This window comes from Maniola jurtina, chromosome 10 (assembly GCF_905333055.1).
Source record: "Maniola jurtina chromosome 10, ilManJurt1.1, whole genome shotgun sequence".
NCBI classification, from domain to species: Eukaryota; Metazoa; Arthropoda; class Insecta; order Lepidoptera; family Nymphalidae; genus Maniola; species Maniola jurtina.
Genome location: NC_060038.1, coordinates 2106815 through 2129267, shown reverse-complemented (window position 1 = coordinate 2129267; position 22453 = coordinate 2106815). Strand labels below are relative to the sequence as shown.

General features: G+C 40.2%; 2 protein-coding genes across 18 annotated transcripts in view; one reads left to right on the top strand and one right to left on the bottom strand.

The window, feature by feature from the left end:
- Positions 1-2042, top strand: part of LOC123868804 (dorsal-ventral patterning tolloid-like protein 1) — a 95269-nt gene extending 93227 nt beyond the window's left edge. For 3 of the 6 annotated variants that reach the window (XM_045911413.1, XM_045911414.1, XM_045911412.1), the window contains one exon: positions 1849-2042. In XM_045911413.1, the coding sequence (XP_045767369.1) occupies positions 1849-2042 (194 nt within the window). Of the gene's footprint in view, positions 1-1804 lie in introns of all 6 variants that reach the window. The other 3 variants (XM_045911416.1, XM_045911419.1, XM_045911417.1) reach the window with 3 other exon arrangements.
- An 805-nt stretch (positions 2043-2847) lies between these two features.
- LOC123869182 (heterogeneous nuclear ribonucleoprotein R) overlaps positions 2848-22453 on the bottom strand; it is a 36770-nt gene continuing 17164 nt past the window's right edge. For 3 of the 12 annotated variants that reach the window (XM_045911952.1, XM_045911951.1, XM_045911950.1), the window contains 11 exons: positions 21068-21309; positions 17110-17245; positions 16264-16397; positions 16080-16166; positions 14911-15060; positions 14339-14484; positions 13147-13241; positions 10020-10162; positions 9423-9482; positions 7383-7527; positions 2848-3876 (listed from right to left, as the gene is read on the bottom strand). In XM_045911952.1, the coding sequence (XP_045767908.1) occupies positions 3770-3876; positions 7383-7527; positions 9423-9482; positions 10020-10162; positions 13147-13241; positions 14339-14484; positions 14911-15060; positions 16080-16166; positions 16264-16397; positions 17110-17245; positions 21068-21309 (1445 nt within the window). In that variant the 3' untranslated portion in view covers positions 2848-3769. Of the gene's footprint in view, positions 3877-7382; positions 7528-9422; positions 9483-9505; positions 9533-10019; positions 10163-13146; positions 13242-14338; positions 14485-14910; positions 15061-16079; positions 16167-16263; positions 16398-16756; positions 16893-17109; positions 17246-21067; positions 21310-22453 lie in introns of those variants that run through there. The other 9 variants (XM_045911953.1, XM_045911955.1, XM_045911956.1 and 6 more) reach the window with 9 other exon arrangements.

Genomic DNA, 22453 nt, shown 5'->3' with positions numbered 1-22453 from the left:
GCACTGTGCAGCTTCCTCTAATATAGACGATAAATTGCATGTCTTAAAACACTCAATTTAAAAATGCCATTATTAAACTTTGAAATAAAATAACAATATTTACGAGAATAAGCCTGAATATGCAACGAAAATAAGAAGAATGAAAATAAACAAGCGATCATAAGATGCTTAAGAGTTCAAGGAAGCAAATACTTCCATAAGAATAGAGCCTTAATCACAACATTCTTGGAATTAGAATTCAGGCTTATTTTTTCTGAAATATTGGAATGATAAAATAAATGGTACCTACTATACCTATTTTAAAACCTTTAGGTATTCCTATAGAAAGATATTATTACTACCGAATACTGAAAGCATAATAGCAGCTTTAAATGTTTTCGTGTGTTGTGTTATGGGTTTTTGCAAAGGTGGTTCTATATGGACCAAAATGAACGCCAAGCATAGAAATATTCCGTATGCTTTATTATGCCGCAACAAAATCTATGTCGTGGTGGGCGGTGCATACCTACCTATTACTACTCTACCGCACGCGTCTTCACTTCGGTTGTGGTTTCGCACTTTGAATCTGTCAATCTCCGCAACAGCCTGGATCACATGGCAGTACGAACTAAACATGAGCTCGTTGCGACTTAAGCTAATTTAATTGGTTGAAGTTACGTACTTAAAAAAACGTGAGTTTATAGCCCCTATTCTCGTATGACATTAACGGTTAGAAACGCGGGTTCTATGCTTTGTCGTTCACTGACCAAACACGTCCAATAAATCGAAAGACCCAGCTCGATGATTTTTAGTATTCGGGGATAACGAATCAAAGTACGTACCTACCTATTAAATAGGTAGTAGGTACATCAATAGTAAGTACCTATATCTTTCTAAAGGAGCCTGTCTACCACCTAGCTCCCAATGTCCTCATGTTTTTATTTAATTCTTCACTTCTTTAATGAATTACCTACCTATAAAAATTTATTTTGGCATAACTAAATCCTAATGCCTATTTAGCTAGGTATATAAAAAAATTCCTCCCTGCATACGAAACTTGAGACTGATGCATTGCAATCGTCGCTATCATTGTTATTGGCTTGAGGCCTGAAATGTTCACACTTAGGTAGGTATGAAACATGGAAAAAACTGATTTCCAACGAATCATTTCGTTAATTAGGCTAATTATGTGCTTAAACGTGAACAGGCTCAAAAGCGAGATATCTACCATTTGTTCAGACTTTAAAACAGCCACTAGCCCTCATTCACGGAGTAAGTCTTAATTTCTGTGAGTAGGTCCCAAAAGGAGACGGTTCATTTGAATGTTTATTTTCTTTTCATTTCACGTTTTTATATTTGATCCTTTTTGTGTTCAAATATTTTGTTTCGAGTGAAGGATGCCGAATGAAAGAGAGAAATGTACAAAAAATTAACCGTCTGATATCACCTAATTCTCTGAGATAGATTACCATCAAAAACGATCTGGGAATTTCATGAACGACTATAACAGAGCCGCCGAAATATTTTCTCAAATTATATGGAATTAATAATTATAAATGCCTTGCCTATAAAAATTGTTCAAAGCTAAGTAATTTTGTTGTAAGGTGAAATATTTTCGCAAATTATATGAAAATAAAAATTATAAATAATTTACCCATAAAAATTGTTCAAAAAACATCTCGAGTGATGATAGTTCTGTGCCTCGGACGAAGCAAAAAGATCTCTTGATCATCGTTTTAATCATAGACTTACGAAATCGTAAGTCTATGGTTTTAATAGTCGGCCGCCAGCCAATAACAAGAGTAGTGATAAGTAATCGCATCAGTTTCGTAATCTGCGCACGGGAAAGAGGTATTGGCATCCACGCAGGCGAGAGCGCATCGCCGAGCAGTGGCGCCAGCAACGCCGTGTGGTGGGTGGCGGGCTGCGCGGGCGGCGCCGTGCTGAGCCTGGCCGCCTGCTGGCGCCGCCGTCGACGCGCGCCGCGCCGCCCGCCGCCGCCGCCCCGCCCGCCGCCGCGCCCTCTGGCCGCCCGCCTGGCCGCGCCGCCCGACACCGTGTGAATACAGACACCAATACAACACTTTTCATTTAAATATGTGTTTTATTTTACTACCTTCACTTTGAAAAAATCCCGTTTATCCTCCCTAGGGTGGATATTCGGAAAAGCGAGTTCATGTACATAATATATCCCCAAATGGGGTGCCGGAATTTGTAAATTATTATCATTTTCCTTCTAAGGGCCGGGGCACATAATGGCGGACCGCAGCGCAGAGCATTTTTCACAGTCAAAATATTATCGACTTTATCCTCATTGAAATAATACCTATCTAAAACCAATTGTGCATCCGTGCGGATACTCGCGTATCCACGCGCAGTCCCGCGCGTGCAAGCGCATTATCTGGTACAAATTCACGCGATTACAAAACTTCGCGGGCATGCTCTGCACTGCGCTCTGCCATATGTGCGCCGGCCCTAATTGATTTTCTACTGCAGCTGCGTAGGTACACTCATTTGTGAATTCCGTCCCTCCCATCTTGGGGGGATAAATGAACTTGCGTTTCCGAGTATATTCACTCTAGGGGAGAATTTTTAGAGTTTATCCCCCATAAACTGAATAATCACTGTAAAAATTCGATCCAAGGAATAAATTCAGATTTGTTAAAATCGGTAGAACAAATCTGGAGGTTATTCTGTTTATCTCCCCTAAAACCCCTAGATCCACCCTAGGGGTTCCACATCCACTCTGGAACGAGTAAAAAGAGGAAGGACGGGGCCCAAAAGCTCTTGCCTCATTAACTACTTACTATAGAACTCCTACTAGATACTTAGATTTTAGGTAATTGGGTATTGAAGAAAACAAGCACGTAATAAGGCAAACACAGTTTTGCAAATTTATTCCACATATTAAACTGATACAATATTGATACAAGTCAGAGTTCTAACAGTATGGACATGCTATGTGGTCGAAATACAAAAAAGTTTACTAGTACAGCGATAATAATAAACATTGCAGAAATCCTGAACTTTTACAATAACTACTTTCTTCACACTAATGTATTTTAAAGGGAAATATGTAATAAAAGAATAAAGCAAAAAACTAAAGCAGGAACACAGTTGGAAATGTTATCGATATTACAGGTGTTTTGATTTTAGCCGTAACCGGGAGAGTCGTCGAGTTCATCAATTCGTTTCATTGAATTCATTTCATTCAGCTCATAAACTTCATCTCAGTAACCTACGTTGTAAGTATGTCAAAAACAACAGTCAAACTCCTTATAATATAATAATTACTGCTAAAATACACATCACATCGCAAAATGCGTTCGCAGGAATAAAATATAATGAATAACATGTATTAAAAAAAAACAGACAGTCGACGGGTCGGCGACCCCACGCGCGGCCCCAACAGGCAACGCGGCCGCGCGCCCTCGCTCATAAAGTATATATTAAATAGTACGGCTAATACAGAAAACATAAGCATAACGGGAAACTTACATTCGAAACATTTCATAACGTCCTACTTTAAGATTTTTACGGAATCGTCGCGATACAAAATCGAAAACGTGAAAATCAAATAAAAAAAACACATATATAGAAAAAAGTGGAACGGTTCCCCGCTAGGAGCTCTAGGACGGAGGAACCGGCGTAAACGTAACCGAGACCGCGGCTCTGTGGCGCGCTGCGAGTGCTCCCCTGCGCAGCTTGTAGTGTCTCCCGGACAGGGGCTCGCCACGCGCGCGGCGGCGGCGGCTCACCCGGCGCGGCGGCGGCGCTCACCCGGCGCGCACTAGCTGCCCGCCCAGCCGCGCGCCGCCGCCGCCGCCGCGCCCAGCCGCCGCTTGCTCTCGCGCTCCCCCCCAGCGATCTGCTGACCCCCGTCGAGTTTACGTTTACCTGCGACACACCACCACTCCATCACTCAATACACCAATACAACAACTAAATACGACAGGCAACTAAATTTCAACTCCAAATGACTTCGGGCCAGTTGCACTTCAGGCAGTTCGCGTCGTCGGGGCGCTTGTACAACATTGCAGTGCGATAACGCATCGCTGGTACGTTTTGCACAATGCATCGTGGCAATTTCCGATGTTGCCGAAACGTATATATCTAATTTTTAAATAAATCAACACATCGCATTACGATGCAACGTCGTTCTTGCGATGCGTCATCGCTTCCTTCGCAATATCTGCTGTTAAACGCCACCAATAAAAAGCAAAGATAAAATGGTTCAAAGCTTGTTTTAGGTGGGCAAGTTTAACTAAAGGTTAATTTTAACCGATTGATGTGCAACAGACCCTTAGAGATTAATTATTTCTACACAATGCAAATGTCTGTAAGTATATACAGCAAAATAACCCGAATTCAATTTCTGAAAATAGGCAGAGCTAGAAAAAGTCAATGAAATATCGTTTGAATGGTATAAACTTTTGAATCCCAAATTGTATATCATTGAAACTTAGTTGCCTCATAACTAAATACGACCTACGTAAGAGATCTTCCACAAACTTTCAATCTAATGGAAAACTTGGACACTCATCCCGATCTTGCATTTCATAAAGTTTGTGGTAGACCTAACTAGGTTACGGATGAAACAGAATAAGGCTAGGAGAAGGGTTAGATTCATTTATTTAATCAAGGATATAAGGATTAAGGGTATAAGGATAGTTACCAATAAATAAGTAAGAATCCAGATTACACGCAAACCATTAAACAAGCTGAAAACAAAGAAGGAATCAGACACGAAATGGATAAAGGACAAAGGCAGACAGAGTGAGAGTCCAAAGCTTTCTTCATGTTGCAAAATTTTGAATTTAGTTTTGTGCTATGCGTAATCAATTAGTAGGTATTATTTGATATCGTTATAGTATAGTACGTAGAGAATTCATAGTTTCAAGAGCATTTGATCAATACTAAAGATCATCTTCAGCATTTAGTACAATACAATCAATGACTTTCTAAGCATGGACACATCACGGCATACAACACAAGAGCCCAAACATGGCACACGTTTCTAAATTCACCCTATGTAGCCTCAACTGCTCCATTTATACATTCCCGCTAACATTCAAGTCCTGTAAACTAACCTCAGTGATTAAGCCGCAATGTAAATCGATTATTGTACTCGAAGCTGAATAAGGTGATTTTAGAAGCAAACTTGAACAAAAAATGGAATGGAGTAGTGTAGCACTATTAATTTTTGTTATTTCTTTGAGAGATTTTTCGTTTTTGTAAATATGAAACTATTATACTATATCTATATCTACTATATACTATTCTGCTCGTGCTGATTCACTGACTGACTGACTGACTGACTGACTCATTTGATCACCTCTTCTGTATGTTTTTTTTTTACCGATGGTTTCGTATAGAGGACAAAAAATGATTCGGAGGAAAAATATGGATAGAGCTGATGATTGAGGATTTCGGTGAGGAGCACGGCCAGGGTATTGAAGATAGGTGGGGGGTGCTCGAACAAATGTCACTCAGAACTTCATGCAATTGACAGGGAGCTGAAAAATAAAACCAAAATGGCGGATTCAAGATGGGCCTTGAATCAAGATGGCCAAAGGCCTCCCACCAGCCGACCTAAACCAATTAAGAAAATCTCAATCGGCCCAGCCGGGAATCGAACCCGGGACCCTCGTCATACAAATCCACCGCGTTACCACTGCGCACTGGAGGTCGTCAAAAGATCTATCTATACATATAATAAAATTGTAGAAAAGTGGTGTCTGTACAATGGAAATATATATAAAAAAGTAGCAGGGGTTGTTAATAATAACAACCCCTGCTACTTTTTTTTTATCGATGCCGAACCCGAAATTGTAATTAATTTTTTTTTTGTCTGTTTGTCTGTGTGTTTGTGCACGCTAATATCAGAAACGGCTTATTCGATTTAGATACGGTTGTCACTAATATATTGTAGTAAGCTTCACTTAACATTTAGTGTTTATTTCATGTCAATCGGTTCATAAATAAAAAAGTTATGTCAATTTAAAGAATCACGGCGAACATTTTTAACGTACAGATACACGCCTCGCGCCTGAGCGTCCGTGGCTATATAAAGCGCGCTGAGAGCTATTCCACGCGAACGAAGTCGCGGGCACAGCTAGTAATAAAATAAATGTGATACAATAATGGCCAATAGATTTTACATTGAACAAAAAAAAGCTACTCCACAGTTTTGTTTTTCCGACATTCGTGACGCGCCCTTCCATCTGTCTCTTTCCGATGTGCGTGAGAGAAAGGAATGGGAACATTGTAAATAATTTTAGATATTTCTAGTGTTTTCAATGGTTTTACTAAATATTTTACACTTTTTCGCATGTTATCTTACGTAAATAAAATTAACTTACGGGTGGTAAGTCACACCATCTCTTTTCTGCGTCGTTAACGTATTATTTTGGCACTTTTTGATCGCGCATTTAGGCGTCTTGACAGCTTTGCAGTCAACATGCGACTAATGAAGAAAGTGTGCTTACACCGAGTATAAGCACACTTACTTGGTCCCTTGTTATGCGCGCCAGTGCGATGTCCTTGCTTAGAAAGTCATTGAATACAATAATACAAACATCTTCAGTACAAGTTTTCAAGCCACACCCGGGCTCTGATTTTGTACTTATATATTTTTTAATATTTCAGTCGGGTTATTCCGTTTATCCCCCTTTAAAAGCCCTCTAGGATAGATACTCAGAAACACGAGTTCATCTATCCCCCCAAACTGGATGGATAATCGTAAAAATAAAGTGAATTATTATTATTATTTTTACTGTTGAACTGTACTTGAGGTAAAAAGTCGAAAAAACAGTCAGCAGTGAATTCCGATTATCTCCCCGTCTATGGGGATAGGTGAACACGCCGTTGTAGAGTGGATAAACGGAATAAGTCTTCTCACCTACTATGTGAAGTATTTGTCATAAGGCGAACCTTGCGTAAAGGTCTACTGTGGATTTTACTAAACCATGTATACAAGTTGTTATATCATAAGATATTGCATGCTTATAGGCAGAATTTGACTGTACACTTTTTGTTTTTGTAACATCTCAACTGTTTACCTATGTTCGCAATAAAGAAATTTCATTTTCACCTCGCTAGCTCAAGAAAGACGTCTTTGCTGTCTAAAACCAGCGAGCAAAAACGACTTTTTCTCACTGGTTTTAGACAGCAAAGGCACCCTTTTTTAACTAGAGAGATGAAAGTTGTATGTATAACACGATCGCAAAGTTTTTGTTTCTTGTGCCTTTGAATCCCTCACTACACTCAGGATTCTAACTTAGAATAGAATCCTTCGCCCGCTTGGGGTTCAAACTAGGCGCTCGAAAAAAAAATTAACTTTGCTATCTTGTTGAACAAAATTTAACTATTGATTTGGAGTGAGAAGTACCTAGTGCACTTACCTGGTAAACTTGGCTTGGCGCGCGGGTTGCCACGCATGGCGCTGGGCGTGCGGCGGCCACGAGCGGCGCGTCGCGCACCACCACGGGCCCCAGCCGCGGCCCCGCGCCGCGCCCATCGCGCGGCTGTCCCACATGACCCAGCCCCCTGCACACACGCACACGTTACCACTTACCACCATACACAAACACCTCCACGCTACCACTAGCACTAGCTGAGGTTTTCACACCACTCGCTCGACAATTCCTTATTACAACACCTGTTTTCTTGTAAAGTATGGTAAGCCTCAGAATTCGAGTAGCAATTCCGCGAAAATATTGGCTTATGACCTTTTTCTATAGACACGCCACACACACCTGTCAAATGTGCAATCATAACCGTGCCACGCGAATATGATCATTAAGGTGCTAAACGACTTACGGCCTTTGACTGTACGTCATCACATTCATAAGACTTAGCGGGTTTGTAATGTACTGCAATCCATTACCCCTGTAGGTTGTAATGTGATTTAATGTAGAAACATCCCGCGTAAGAAGAAAATTCTGATCATTTCAAAGCAGTACGCTGTACGAGATTTTAGTTTTAATCAAATATGGTTGTCTCGCTTCGACGAATGATGCTGTCCCTTTCACTCACCAGAGCCCGAGAAGAACGAACCATAGAATAGGTAATTATATTTTATTCCAGATTGATCAGTCTATATCATATCTATTTTACTTAGAATTAAAGGATTAGTAGAATTTTTTAATCAGCCTGTAACATATTCAATAGCAATTTTTTTTTACTTTTTGGAATGTTTGGTACTTTTAAACTCACAGGCGCTTTTAAAATAAAAAATCGCAAAACCAGGGCCACCTGGTTCAGCAGACATAGGTACTATAATATTTAGCTTAAGCAGGATTTTAACATATTTCTATGGACGATTCTTGATTTATTTTTATTCCTCCGTGAATGATAGGGCTTCAGCAACGCCAACGCGTTTTCCAACGCTCCTGTTTTAACTGCTTTAAGATTAACTGAGTCACACGAAATATTCTTTTCAGATTAGCATCATTGACCACTTCCAGCGTTTTTTGTGGAAGGATCATTCTTAGCTTAATTGAACAAACTTTCAGCAGCGTACATTCTCCAGAATTTTGGATTGATTCAACAATTCCACATTATTTACTATAGAAGCTATATTTTTAGACTTCGACATTTATTTTAGATTGCTAAGTGATGACTATTGGCGTTGTGTATTAAATTATCATCGAGCGAGGATACTTTTGGATTTACGCAACGGTATTATCGCAAATAAAACCATATTCATTATGAAAACTTCAGCTGTACCCGTTTATAGAGTGAGGGTAGCAATTCGTTGTCATATTGATTAAAACGTACCTACAGCCACCAATTACTAAATAAGTCGCATCTAAATGAATTCTAAATTCTAAGTCTACTCGGTATTGGTGACTGTCGATACAATACGAAATATTATGTAGGTACTGACTATACTGTATATTACCAATGTTTTACTGAAATACAATAATGACGAGAATATTGACACATTTTTGATCTTAATTAATTTCTTTTGGCCTAATTATTTTGGGAATTATAACCTAACCAGAAATATAAAAAACTTGCTCTGGGGCGCCACTAGTATATTGTCTATGGCCATTAAGTGTATGGTCTTTATTAAATTAGTTCCACGAGTTTTTCGCAATACGGCAAGGTATTTTATTTTTCTGGTCATGCTTTACAATCTTAAATGCGTTAACATTCTCATCTAAACCTAATCTATCATGCTTCAAATAAACAGTTACTGAAGCCAATATAGAAATAATGCTAACGTAATACAGATCAATATGTAATGAAGAAACAATCAGGTACCTACTACTACACTAATAATGCCATAGGTATGTATGTTATTTGTCGCATTCTATTTTGATTACATTCATAATAAGTTTAGTCGAAATCTACAATTGACATCTAACATGGAAACAACATCGACAGTAATGCTGAGGTTACATACTCGGTTACGGTAAGGTAACGCAGGTGGGTACCTGAATGCCTCCGGTTAGATCGTAGTAAAGCGAGTTGGGTCCGAGAGCGAGTTCGTCGTCCTGAGTGAGGCATTTACCAAGCGGGTCAGTAAGTCTTCTTAACATATTTTCTACCTCGTTGCAACAACGAGAAATATAAATCAACGTTACTCGAGCGTTCGAGATTCAAAGCATTCCTCGACTAAGATAATGATGGATGCGATAGTGGGCAAAAGCACGAAGCGTGTTATGGGGTTAGTGACAGAGCGAGCGAAGCGAAGCGCTACGGATGAGGATGAGGATGACAGGCGCGGGATGGCAGTCGGGCGTTAGTGACGCCGCGGCCATGCAGACCTGACGAGCGGCGCCGCCCGGCCAACCCGCCTCCCCGCCCGCCCCGCCGCCGCGATCACCGTCAGGCCTACACACTACCGACTTTACCGAGTCACTGACTCCATTCTAGGATGGGATCCAACCAAAAATATAACAAAACAAAAAGTGAAGAGTAGATGAAAAATTTGGCAAATCAAAAAAACCGAAAGGTAACAATGATGAGTACAGCGGTCTAGTGACTAGTAAAATAATATGATAACATTAGTTAGTGTGTGTGGGACCCACCGGTTGCGCTCTGTTGGGAGGCTGGCGGACGGCGGACGGTTGCGGTGGCCCCGCGTAATCAAAATAGAACTCATCGTACCGGTAAAATGGCTCATTGTAGCCACCTCGGTAATCCCCGTACCCGTAATAGTCGTAATCATAATCTATAAACACACAACACAGGCCCTTTTAGAGGCTAAGCTAAACTAACGCTAACTTACAAGCTACCGGGGCGGCGAGCTGCGGCGCTCCGTCCAGCAACACACCATCGCCCGAGGCGAGCTTTCAGATCGACACACGGAAAACGCATGCATCGTCCACAATCTATACCCCCGTCCCCGCTGTCAAAACCGATCTCGCCCAGTCGAAACTCTGGACATCATTTTTTAATTTGGAAAAAAAAATGGCCGCAGATTGCATTCCCATTCTCCCATCACCAAAAAAACCTTAACTGAAAGCGATGTAAAACAGGGTGATCAGAAATTATCTCAAGTAGAGACGCCGTAGATCAATGACGATGATAATTTTATGTTCAAGCATGCACTCGGGAGTATTGTTAGGGTTGTTAATATTACATTGAAACAGGAGTTTAGCCCTCGCATAGGTCGAATTTATCCTTTCGAATCTCCGGGTTCTTCTACATCTTTAGTCCGAAACCATGCAGAACCTACTTAATCCTAGCTGTCATTAATTCTAGCCTAGAGAATAGCGTTATGACACATGTAATATGGATGCAAAAATACAAAACTTTAGTCAAATTTTCACTATAGAAAAACAAGATACAGAACTTTGTTACAGAGTGACGCTCAATTTTGCTGTCAAACTCCTAAGACTTATTTGGCTCAACGTTAATAAAATCAGTAGGTATACTTTTGCATCCAAGTTTGTTAGTAAGGGATCAGTAGCAAGACTGCATGTGCGCGTGGAGTCCACACCGTGTATATTGTGTTTGTGTCAAATCTGGTTCGTTTTCATAGAGAGATTGTGAAGAAACTGTGCAATCTGACTTAAAAATCAGTTACTAGCGAATTCTATAAGGTATCTCCTCACAATTCTTCCAAATTGTTCGCTTGGCCGGTTGGATTGATTTTAATCCCGAATACACTTTCTAAATGGTCAATTTCTTTTGAAAACGACTCTATTTACATTAGGTGGTCGATGACGAAAATGCTGCGTCAATCATCGTTTCAATCGTAATTGTTGTGATTGGCTGAATTTATGGTATTTCTGCTGCAATTCAAGTTTGGTAACCATTTTAAATTATCGTTTTAACTAAAAAAGTACGTTTAGACGTATTTTTTTAGTTAATAAGTTACGTCGAATGTTTATGATGTCGCATCCGTGTGTTTCATACAAGATCCCATAGTAAGCGAGTTTTGACGTTTGATAAAAAGTTGCTGATTCGACTAGTAGGCATCATCCCTAATATTAGAAGAGGGAACTTTTATCAATTGACACGCTACTAATTTTATATGTCACAATTAGAAAATAGCACAATGGCCAAAGAATAGTTATCATTGTTGAATAGAAATTACATCGTTCAAACACAATGCGATTCGAGTTTAGGCGTTTGAATAGGTGTTTGTTGAGGGTCGCTAAATGGGGGTTAGATCGCACAAGGACGCAGGTGTGAACGCGACTGCTCATACAGCAGGTGTTTATTCCGCGCTTTGTGCTGGAAAACGTGACGTAATACCAGATGCGAATTCTGCCAAACATCTGTTCAGATTCCATATGGCGGTATGCTAAAATTACGATTATTATTCAAACAATGCGGAACGATTAATAACTAGTTGTTTTTAACGTAACCAAAGTCTTTAATACCATGAAATTCGTTCCAATTTCCAATTAGTTACTTTCGGGTTTGACACTATTTATATAGAAATATACAGTTTGTTCATTCCAAGCTTTACTTGTAGCAGAGTCTAACATCAGAAGTGGAATAAACATTTTAGACTCTGAAAACGGTTTGGTGACACCAATACCTGCCAATGTACGTAGCTTCATGACCTAGATAAATTTTGAAACTATCATCTACACTAATATTTTAAAAAGGTAAAGTTTGTTTGTAGGAGGGAAATATCTGAAACTACCGAACCAATTTTAAAAATTCTTTCACTAGTAGAAAGCTACAATATAATTCCTGAGTAACATAGGCTATATTATTTTATTTTCAAAAAAATTAGAGATTCCTAAGAAAACTGTTATAAGCTACTCGTACGAAGCCGGGTCGGGTCGCTAGTACAATATATTTTCAAAAGCGATTCGAGAAAAAATCAATCCAACTTACCGCCCACACGCACACACCAAAAGGCGTAACGCGTATACGAACAAAATTACCTTTCCGTTCAAGAAAGTTACACGTGTAACGATAATTTTACACAAGACAATGAAACTCACGTTTATTAAATATTTCACAAGGTTTGCACAGATGAAATATATCATGAAAGGGGTTCATTATATTGTTTTTTAGTATAAAGAAGTCCGATGTTTAAAAATGAGGCATTAATCGATTAGGTATATTTGATTGTCACAGATTATAGATTGATGGCCATGTTTGAACAAATGTCGCGAACAAAATTTTCGCTACACGGGTTGGTTTTAAAGTCCTTTAGTGTAGGTTTTAATATTAAAATACGTGACAAGGGAGTAACGTTTATCTGCCAAATAAGTACGTTCATACTAAACGACAAATTGACGTCAACGTACGAGTCACGTTAGTTAGCTCGAAACGTTACACAAGGACCTTCTAGGCACTAGTTATAACATTTTAAGTTATCGTATATAGGTGTTGCCAAGCTTCTTACAAGTTGGCCTAATATAGGTACCAGTGGGAAGACGGGGAAAGCTTACACCCACTGGGCAGGTTTTCAATAGACAATTCAGGTTATTATTAAATGACACGGGATGGGAAGATTTCTTGAACTACTATTGGGTAACTCGAAAACGGACGGGACGAGACGTTCTAATTATCTAATAGAAGTTCAAGAAATCCTAAACTAAATAACCTTTTTAGTGACAGATTTGCGCACAGTATACGAACTTGAAACGTTACACTAGAACCTGTGTGGTGTGAGTGCGAGAGTGTAGTGTTGCGTGTCGTGGAGTGAGTGTGTCGGTGTGGGTGTAAAGGCGTCGCCATACTGACCGTATTCGCCGCGCGCTTGTGGCGGACGCGGCTGCGGCTGCGGCGTGCGGCCGCGCATGGCGCCGTGCACCGGCGAGCAGCTGCACCAATCAAATCTGACATTACACAGCGACACGTTACCCACCGCCTCGACTACACAACGCGTCGCCGCCCGACACACAATTGGACAGCCATCAAAACCCCAATTAATATTTTAGTGTATAATTTCATCAAATAAATTCGTCGCTTAAGTTCTAAAGGCGGCAACAAATTACTATCGGACGTGTCCGTAAGCCGCGGCTGACAGATAGGTCTGTAGGCTGAAAACGTTCAGCTGACAAAAACATCCAGCGGGCCAGAATTCTATCGGACGTCCGAGCGCTCAAAGATGGCCTAAAGTTACGTCCGCTACTTATGTTCGATAGTTTGCACTGTTCAGTCTACACTTTATTATTCAGATAAATAATATAACTCACGCGTCCGAAAGTTTGTTTCCGCCTTACCACCACATAAGTAATTTTTGGTCGGTTTTTAAATTTCGAAGCCACGAGATAATCGAAAGACGCGTCGTTCGGCCAGTCAGAAATAAGAAAACATACAACTAACAAAATTTTTACGGAATAAAAAGCAACTGCACTGTATAACAAACCAAACCTCTGAAAATAGCAAATCTTTTCGCTCTCCCTAATTTTGAATTACGTGGTGTTAGAACTTAAGCGACATAGGTACTTTAAATCTATCCATATTATTGTAAATATACGACAGTGTGTCTATCTATCTATTAATTTTCAGGGCCTATTCTTTAACAGATTTTCACGAAATTTGGTACAGGAGATAGCTTGCATCCCGAGGACAGACAACTTTTATTATAAATAGGCAACTTTTGCTCCACGGGATTTAAAAAGGACCTTAATCCACGTAGATAAAATCGCGAGCATCAGAGTTCTCACTGGATTTTTCAGTCTAAGTCTACGCGGCCAAAGCCGCGAGTCTCATTTAGTTTCAAATAATATAATTAATTACGAATAAAAAGCCATGAAGTAATCGTGTGACGCCTGGTAGAAGGTGACTGTACGCATTCTGTATAAAATCTTGCAGTCTGTCTCGCTTAATGATAATGGGCAACAATGTGCTACCCAGCCTATGAAATCGTTCGTTGTGCAAAAAAATGAAATTTTGATAATTAAAACAAAATGTGGTAAATTGAACGTACCCGCCGCGTCCGTAGATCATCTGCGTCATGCGACGTTCGCGCGCGCGTAAAATTTCTTCTTTTTTCTTTTTGTCTGAAGGAGGTTTCGCCAGCGATACCTCTAGGCGAGCGCCGCCCAATTCCTTGCCGTCTATCTCTTGCATCGCCTATAAACAAGAGAGGAATCCATTTAAGAAAATGTCATACACCTATATTTCTTCAAAAAACCGGCCAAGTGCGAGTCGGACTCGCACTCGAAGGGTTCCATACCGTCGTACAAGATTTGCCTAACAATTTTATGTAGAACACTGCAAAGTAATAATTAATGATGGACTTCGTCATCTGTGAATTAATTTTTTCGTGAGTTCAATAGGAGACGATTTGAACGAAAATCTTAACTTTTCAAGTGCCATATCCATGAAAATTGGCATTAAAGCTTTCAGAAAAAGTACGTGTTTCAGGATTTTTGGAAGTTCCAACCCCTAACCAATTATTAAAAATTCCACTCGACCGATGCCAGGGCGGGACAGCTAGAAATGGGATAAGGTTATAAAGGGAAAAGACGAATAACTATAATTTTGGTCTTAACTAACCTTAACTGCACAATCTCGGTCTTCAAAATGGACGAAAGCGTAATCCTTAATCTTCTTAACTCGTTCGACGGCGCCGTAGTGTTCGAAGGCTTCCTTGAGCGCCTCCTCCGTGATGTCTTGCGTGAGGTTCCGGACGTATAACACCTTCACCTGACAAACACCATCAGATTTGAGAGCATACCGTGAAGTCTAAAGAGCCGTTACGCACTATCGACTAGCCAGCCGAGCGACTAGGCGAATTCATAGCGAACATGTGCTCAGAAGCAGTGTGAAATGCAGGCATAAACTTCATCTCCTTTCCAAATCCATGCACTCACTCCAAGTCCAACTAGAAACTCGATAAATTGCCCTTTTTTGGCAAAGCTTAGAAACTTAATAAAACCCCCGTGAGAGTCGTTAAACCCAATATCAACATAGTCATATACATAGGTGCTGCCTCGACTACTTATGGAATGAGGTGCATTTCATCGCTGCGTTCGTTTGTTCATCTATACTAATAAATAAAATTGGAGTGTCTGTCTGTAATTTCGAAATAACTACCTCATATTAAGCTCATATGGTTATTTGAACGATACCATAACTGAATCACACGTTTTGAAAATTTTTGTCTGTCTGTCTGTCTGTTTGAAAAGGCTAATCTTTGGAACGGCTGAACCGATTTTGACGGGACTTTCACAGGCAAGTAGAGGATTGACCAGGGCGTAACATAGGCTACTTTTTTAACCGACTTTCAAAAAGGGAGTTGTGTTTTTCTACCTATGTACACCGAAATCTCCGAGATTTCTGAACCGATTTGCGTCATTTCTTTTTTAATCGATAGAGGAACTTTGCGACATTGTTTCATAAAAAAATTTGGAGTCCAACTCCTCAATCCTGATGCTGCAGGGGATCTGACCAATCCACGCGGGCGAAGCTGCGGGCATCAGCTAGTTCGTAATATACCTACTTTTTGGGAGTTAGATTTTAATCGTCCAGAAGCTTCGCTTCTAAAGTTTGTTTTTTTTATTCACAAATTTTTAGTGCGCATAATTTGAATTCTCTTCAAATTGGCATGTTATGCAGTCACAAATTTTGTGGGAATAATAGAATGTTAGTCAAACCAATTACTTGTAGTGTTAATGTAGATTTAGTTCAGATGAATATAATTAATATTTTGTATGGGTACTCACTTTACTCATAGTTTGCTCGTCGGGCTCCTCTTGGGGATCTGCCCAGTCCACTATAATATCACAGCCCCATACCTGCACAAAGTCCTCCTGTTATAATTTCAAGTCAACGTAAGCCGAAAAATAAATTAATTTCAAAGCCCATTTCAAAATCAAACGTGAACAACATACACGGTAACATACCAACCTTTATTCTACCAGTTCCCAGTCTGCGCTTAGCTAAGGACGCCGCTTTGTGAGACTCGTATTCCAAAAAACAAAATCCTCTATTTTTCTTCTTGTCATCGGGCGAACTATATATAATAACTTCTACGAGTCCGGCTGCAATCATACAATCACAATAGAGTGGCTGGCGGCGACTACGGCGCGTCATCATACAAAGCCCCTCCAACCCTCGCTTAATCGATCTCAACTACGATATGAAGCAAATCAAACGATATTCCAGGAGAACATATACGGTACTGAAGAAGTCTAGAGAACAACAGCAAGATTCTCCAGTCATTACCAGTGAGCATTCTCGAGGCGGAGGCCAATCGTCAGGGTACACTTCCTTTGCGTCTACTGCGGCGCGGCGCGGCGCGAGGCGCTCGGGCGCCTCGGCCTCCTGGCCCGGCCGCTGCCTCGCGCCGCGCCGCGCCGCCAACTGAATAGCATTTATTATGAATTCGACAAGGACTTACGTGCGTGCCTCGTAAGCTCCTCAAACAAATCGTCCCGATCTCGATTCTTAGGGATATTCCCCACGAATAAACGATGATTGTTAAAGGAAACCGTAACGCCAATCTTTTTCCCCTTTCGAATTTCATAATCATTCAGCTGCAAGAATAATTCTTGGGAGAATAGCCAATGGCCCGGCCCGGGCGGCCGCGCGGCCGCGCGGGCATGACTGGAGAGGCGGATTGCGGGAAAGCGGGAGCAAGCGGGGCCAGCGGTCCACACCACCCAACCCACCCCATAACCCACCCGACCCACCCAAGCCCACGCAAAACCCAAAACTATCAACTCGATTAAAGTCATTCGGTTTCAACTTTACCTGTTAATTTACCAAACTCTTCCAGTATCTCCTCTTTGCCTTTAGACTTGGGAATGTTGCCGACGAAAAGTCGCAGATTCGGTACGCTAATCTTAATTCTCAGAGTCTTCCCTGGTTTTATTTCGTGATTATCGAGCTGTGGGAAAAATAATAAGGGAAAAATTTTGAAAAGTGGGTTCCGATTTCGAATTGGAATCGGTCGGGCCGAGCGGTCTCGCGATCGGTCGCGGGCCGTCCCCGCCTGCGGGCAGAGCGGACATCGCGGCGCGAGGCGTGATGATGTCGGTTAGAGCCAATCGTGATGAGTTAACTGTACTGATGATAAGCCGACAGTGTTGTACGGAGCAAAGAGGAGAGCCTGAGATATATTACATTCTCAGCCGGAGAACTTTGGAAGCCAATTGAAAGTTAACCCTGTAAGTGGACCGTTTGATGAAGTGAAAATAAAAACAAGCGAGTACAAGTGTGGTGGTAACAAAAAATAATGAAAGCAACTTAAAATTGAACGAGGTGCACAGAAAGACGGGATGATATCTCAGGACAAGCGAGGCTAGATCAGATTACAGGTGTTATGATTGCACATTGACATTTCAGTGATTACAAGTCATTGACGGTGCCCGTACAAGCGACGTATGCGTGTATTCCGTCGTCGTTATAGTGACGAACATTCGTAATTTGATCACTTATATGGTCACCATCAAAGGGATATTAATGTCATGCTAAATGGTAAAAGCTTAAATCTAAGGTTCAGTTGCATGAAAGGGGGTTAAAGTTAAGTTTCGATTATGGTTAAACTTTGACCATCAATAAAAACAAAATGGCTTGCTCTAGTCAGTGTTTGTTATTTTAAGAACAAAATTTTCCTTTAACCTTAATCATAGAGGTTCGACTACTGACGTGTGAGCCCACTTTGCTTTTTATTGGCGGTAAAAGTTTAACAGTAAACGTGGCGTAACTTTGACCGCCTGTCATGCAATTGGACCTAAATCTCCCAAGTGTGACTGTGAATACAATTTTACGTATATTCATCAGGCAAATGATTGCGCCTTGCAAAAGTACCAGCGGTTAATCGAACTACAGTAGTTTTGCAATGACGCCACAGTTTGGAGACTTCGAACATGGGTGGAATCATCAGTTAGGTACAAGACATGTGACACTCAATTTATTATCTAGTTGAATCATAGTGGCGTAACTCCAAAAATTAGTAACAATTATTATATATCCACTTGCCGTAAAACACTCAGAAAAGTTATTAAAGCTAGATATATGCAATCTGTAAAATATAATTTTGATAATGAATTCAGTGTCATTGTTGAAGACTTTTATATAATTTGCAAGCTGTAAGTCGTGAATTGATAGATATGAACAGGTTGAATTTAAATATTTTTGAAATATATTTTTATTAATTTTATGGGCAGAATTTCAGGGATTTTAAAATGGCTGTAGGCAAGATTCAGACTGTCAATAAATATCGCAATATTCTGGGCTTCACGCGCAATTTGCAGTATATTGATAAAAATGTGAGAGGTATCAATAAGTGCTCGATTACGGTAGTTACAATGTCAGGATTGTAATCACCTCTAAATAATTGGTTGACGTTCCCTCACTATTGACTTCTATGCATTGTTGTAACAAGAACGCCATAAATTCAGCCAATCACAACAATTGAGATTGTAATAATATAATTGATCCCACAATCGATCGGTGGCGCGACTTTTATAGAAAATCTAACCCTTGCCATACAATTAATTCATAATGCATAAATTTTCTAGAACTCACTCGCCATATTTGCTCTATGTGGAAACTGTCATGCCAAAAGTACGGCTTAGATTATATAGTTCGATTGTGGTAGAATGACAGCTACAATATCAAGATCGCAATCACCTCTTGATTGGTTGACGCTCGCTTACTATTGGCTACTTTGCATTGTTGCAACAAGAATAGCATAAATTTAGCCAATAACAAGAATTGCGATTGTAATAATGATGCAGGTTTCCCGGAATCGAGCTACAGGACTGAAATCGCACTTTTGACACGACATTTGACACATACCGCAAAAATGGCAAGTGAATTCTCAAAATGTACGCACTATAGTGATGATTCCACCCAACAAATGGATGAATATACAAGGAGCGAAGTCGCCAAATTGCGGTCAGCTATCGTGCTGTGATTCAGTTATTTTTGAGGGATTATACTTAAACATTCGGCGAGTCACCTGGAAAGTAGATGTCAAATTAGAATTTGGTTCATTTTGATCGATCACCAATTATAAAACAGGACATATTCTATATCAGTTTAGAGTTTTAGATACAATTTAGTGTTACCAATTCAATTTGTTTCAGCTTATGTTTTGCGATAACACTGTGCTACAGATGTGCTTGACAACATCCATTTCAGCTCGAGAAGATTGGTGGCAACTAAAGAATTTACCAATTTGTTACCAAAGTCAATAGTTATCTCAATAATGAGTTGATGATCTGATCTGATGCGACTTAACTCCTTTCGAAAATTATACTGAATGAGAAAAATTATAGGATGATACAAATGGATGGATGACTGAATTTTACATGTAGATTATAGACATTTAATATCTAAACTAGTCGATGAGTGGAGGGAAGAATTTGTGAATATTCATGTAGGGATAGAAGCGTAGTTTTTTTTTTTTTTGGCGCAACAATGACGGAAGCTCAGCAGAATGGGGATATCAGCAGATATCAGCGGGAGGTGACGAGAATTTATAGAAAACAATGCGAAGCTATCAAGAAAAAAAAAAAGTTGCCACCAATCTTTAAATTGACGGCTTCACAAGTCAACTTTTGTCGAGTTGAATTGCCAAGATATTGAAAGTGGTAACTTTTTGAACAGATTTACAAGGGTATAATCATATATTTAGAAATAAATAGAACAAATGGAAAAGATATACTTTCGCAAGATAATTAAATTGTAGCCAATGGGAATTTTAAATGGTATCGTTTACCACTCTCTTAACTAATAACACCCATTTTGTAGAATTCCCAATACCTGAACTTTTTTTATTTCTGAATAAATCACTAATAAATTATAGTATAGAGTTCATAAAGCCAAATTTATTTAAAATTTCTTATATTTCATGAATGAAGAATTATAAGTTGTAACTTTCAACTGCGAAACTAAAAACAACATCGCGTTTTAAAGCTCTTATAGAAGTAGATGAAATGGAAATGACACATTTTTGTTTATGCGTGATTTTTTTTTTAAAGAGGGTCAGATGATTTGGAATCGACAAGACCCCGCACTTTCAAAGAAAAAAAGTTATTTTTTTTAATAATTTTGAACACTAATTATAAAGAATAAGTTATTTATGAATTTAAATTTATCAACACAAATTCGTATTTCTGAGGGCAGTCTCCGAAGGGCATGTACGCCGAAGCTTAAAGACAAGAGAAAAAAAATAAGTTCAAGCAGTGGGAGTTGTGGGAGTGTGTTGTGTTACGGACGCTACGGTTTCCTGGGAGAGCGGTGCCTCCACATAGCGGTCATAGATGTTATGATGTCAAACCACGTCATGTTCTTTCTATAGATCTATAGAAAGAAGGTTTCAGTGACAGGACTCGACGCTACATTGCGGTTTTTTCAGATTGTGCATCTGGGCCGCTACAGCGTCACTGGAGAGGGCGACTCGCAGCCTGAAAATAAGCCCTAGGGCTCGAAGGCATCAGAGAATAACGTCTTCCTAAGGGCGGCTTCTGAGGGTTGACGTTGGGATGCACAGGTTGGTTAGATTTAAGTAATCCGTACGCTCCCGAGACTGTGGCGTGAGTCTAACCTATGGGTGACGTTAGAAATTGGGCGGTCTTCGCCGGCGAAGTCACTTGAGGCTGTAAATGTGGCTACATGACAGGCTGCTATGTGGTTGCACCGTTATTCTAGTAAACCGTTTGGGGCTAGTGTGTGCGTGTGGGGGGAGGGCGCGTGTTACCTCCTGCACGGCGCGCTGCGTGGCGTCGCGCGAGGTGAAGGTGACGAAGGCGTAGCCGCGGTTGGTGCCCGTCATAGGGTCCATCATGAGGCGCAGGTCCCATATGTCGCCGCATCGCTCGAACAGAGGAATGAGCTCATCCTCGTACATGTCCTTGGGGATTTTCCCGCAGAACACCTCGCAGCCCGCGCCCGGCGTGCCGCCCTCCCAGCCCGGCGGCGGCCCGCCGTACTTGCGCTGACCTGTGCCGACCGACCACGTTAGCTCAGCCCAGAGATGCTACTGTCCCACGTACTAAGGCAGTAGCCTTTTTAGCTGATACACGGGTTCTTACTTTAATTGCCAAAATTCACTTTGCATTTTCTTACTCGTAGTTCTTTACGTTTCTCATCTGCACCAAACCACATCAAAACTGCAATTTTTCAGTCAGCTTGCAGTGCAAATGCAGCCCATCTATACAGATCCGTTCAATAACAAATCTAGCAGAAATACGCTAACAGAATTCTGCTACAATCACTACCCATATTATAAATGCGAAAGTGTGTTTGTTAGTTGGTTTGTCCTTCAATCACGCTGCAACGGAACAACAAATCAGCGTGATTTTTTGCTTGGTAACGGAACCTGGAGAGTGACATAAAAAGATCTCACGGAATTTTTAAAAACTAAATATCTTTGATATAGATCTAAAAATAATGTATTCCAATAAACTTCATTAGCTACTATCGATTTTATCTAAATGTATGTATTGCGATAGTACAGTTGAAATAATTATGCAATCGCCATGCTCGTTCATATCGGGTGTGCTAATTCCGAGACCTATCGGATTTCGCATTAAAGTAGATACCGTATCTTAAATCTACCTATACATAGTATATTGAAAAGTACCTATAGAAGGCTAATTGTTATTAATTTGGTTACGTAAAAGTAGAAGTGTTGGTTTGTAAAGATAACAAACGTCCTAAGGCTACAAACAATGAAAAAGAAAATAGACTCGAAAGGGAGTTTTAGAGGAAGAAAAATAAGAAATGTATAGTTGTTGAAAAAGGAACAGAAATAAGAATTAATGGGAACAGATGGAGAAAAAAGCCATCAAGACACAATTGTTCTGATAGCAACAAAATTTTAAAGCATTCCCATCCTTTTCTTACCAATTCAATAAGCAAAGGACAGATACATTAAATTCAATTTAAAACTGTCAAACCTCGTGACTTTAGGTGGGATTTTTTACTTAGTGGAGTATCACCTCATTAACCTCAAATGCGTTAGCTGAATGTTACTGGCAATTACTTATCAAAGATCATAATAATTCATCAACATATGTATATCCATACTTATTACAAAGAAAGTGTGTCTGTCTGTCTGCTAGCTTTTCACGGCCCAACAGTT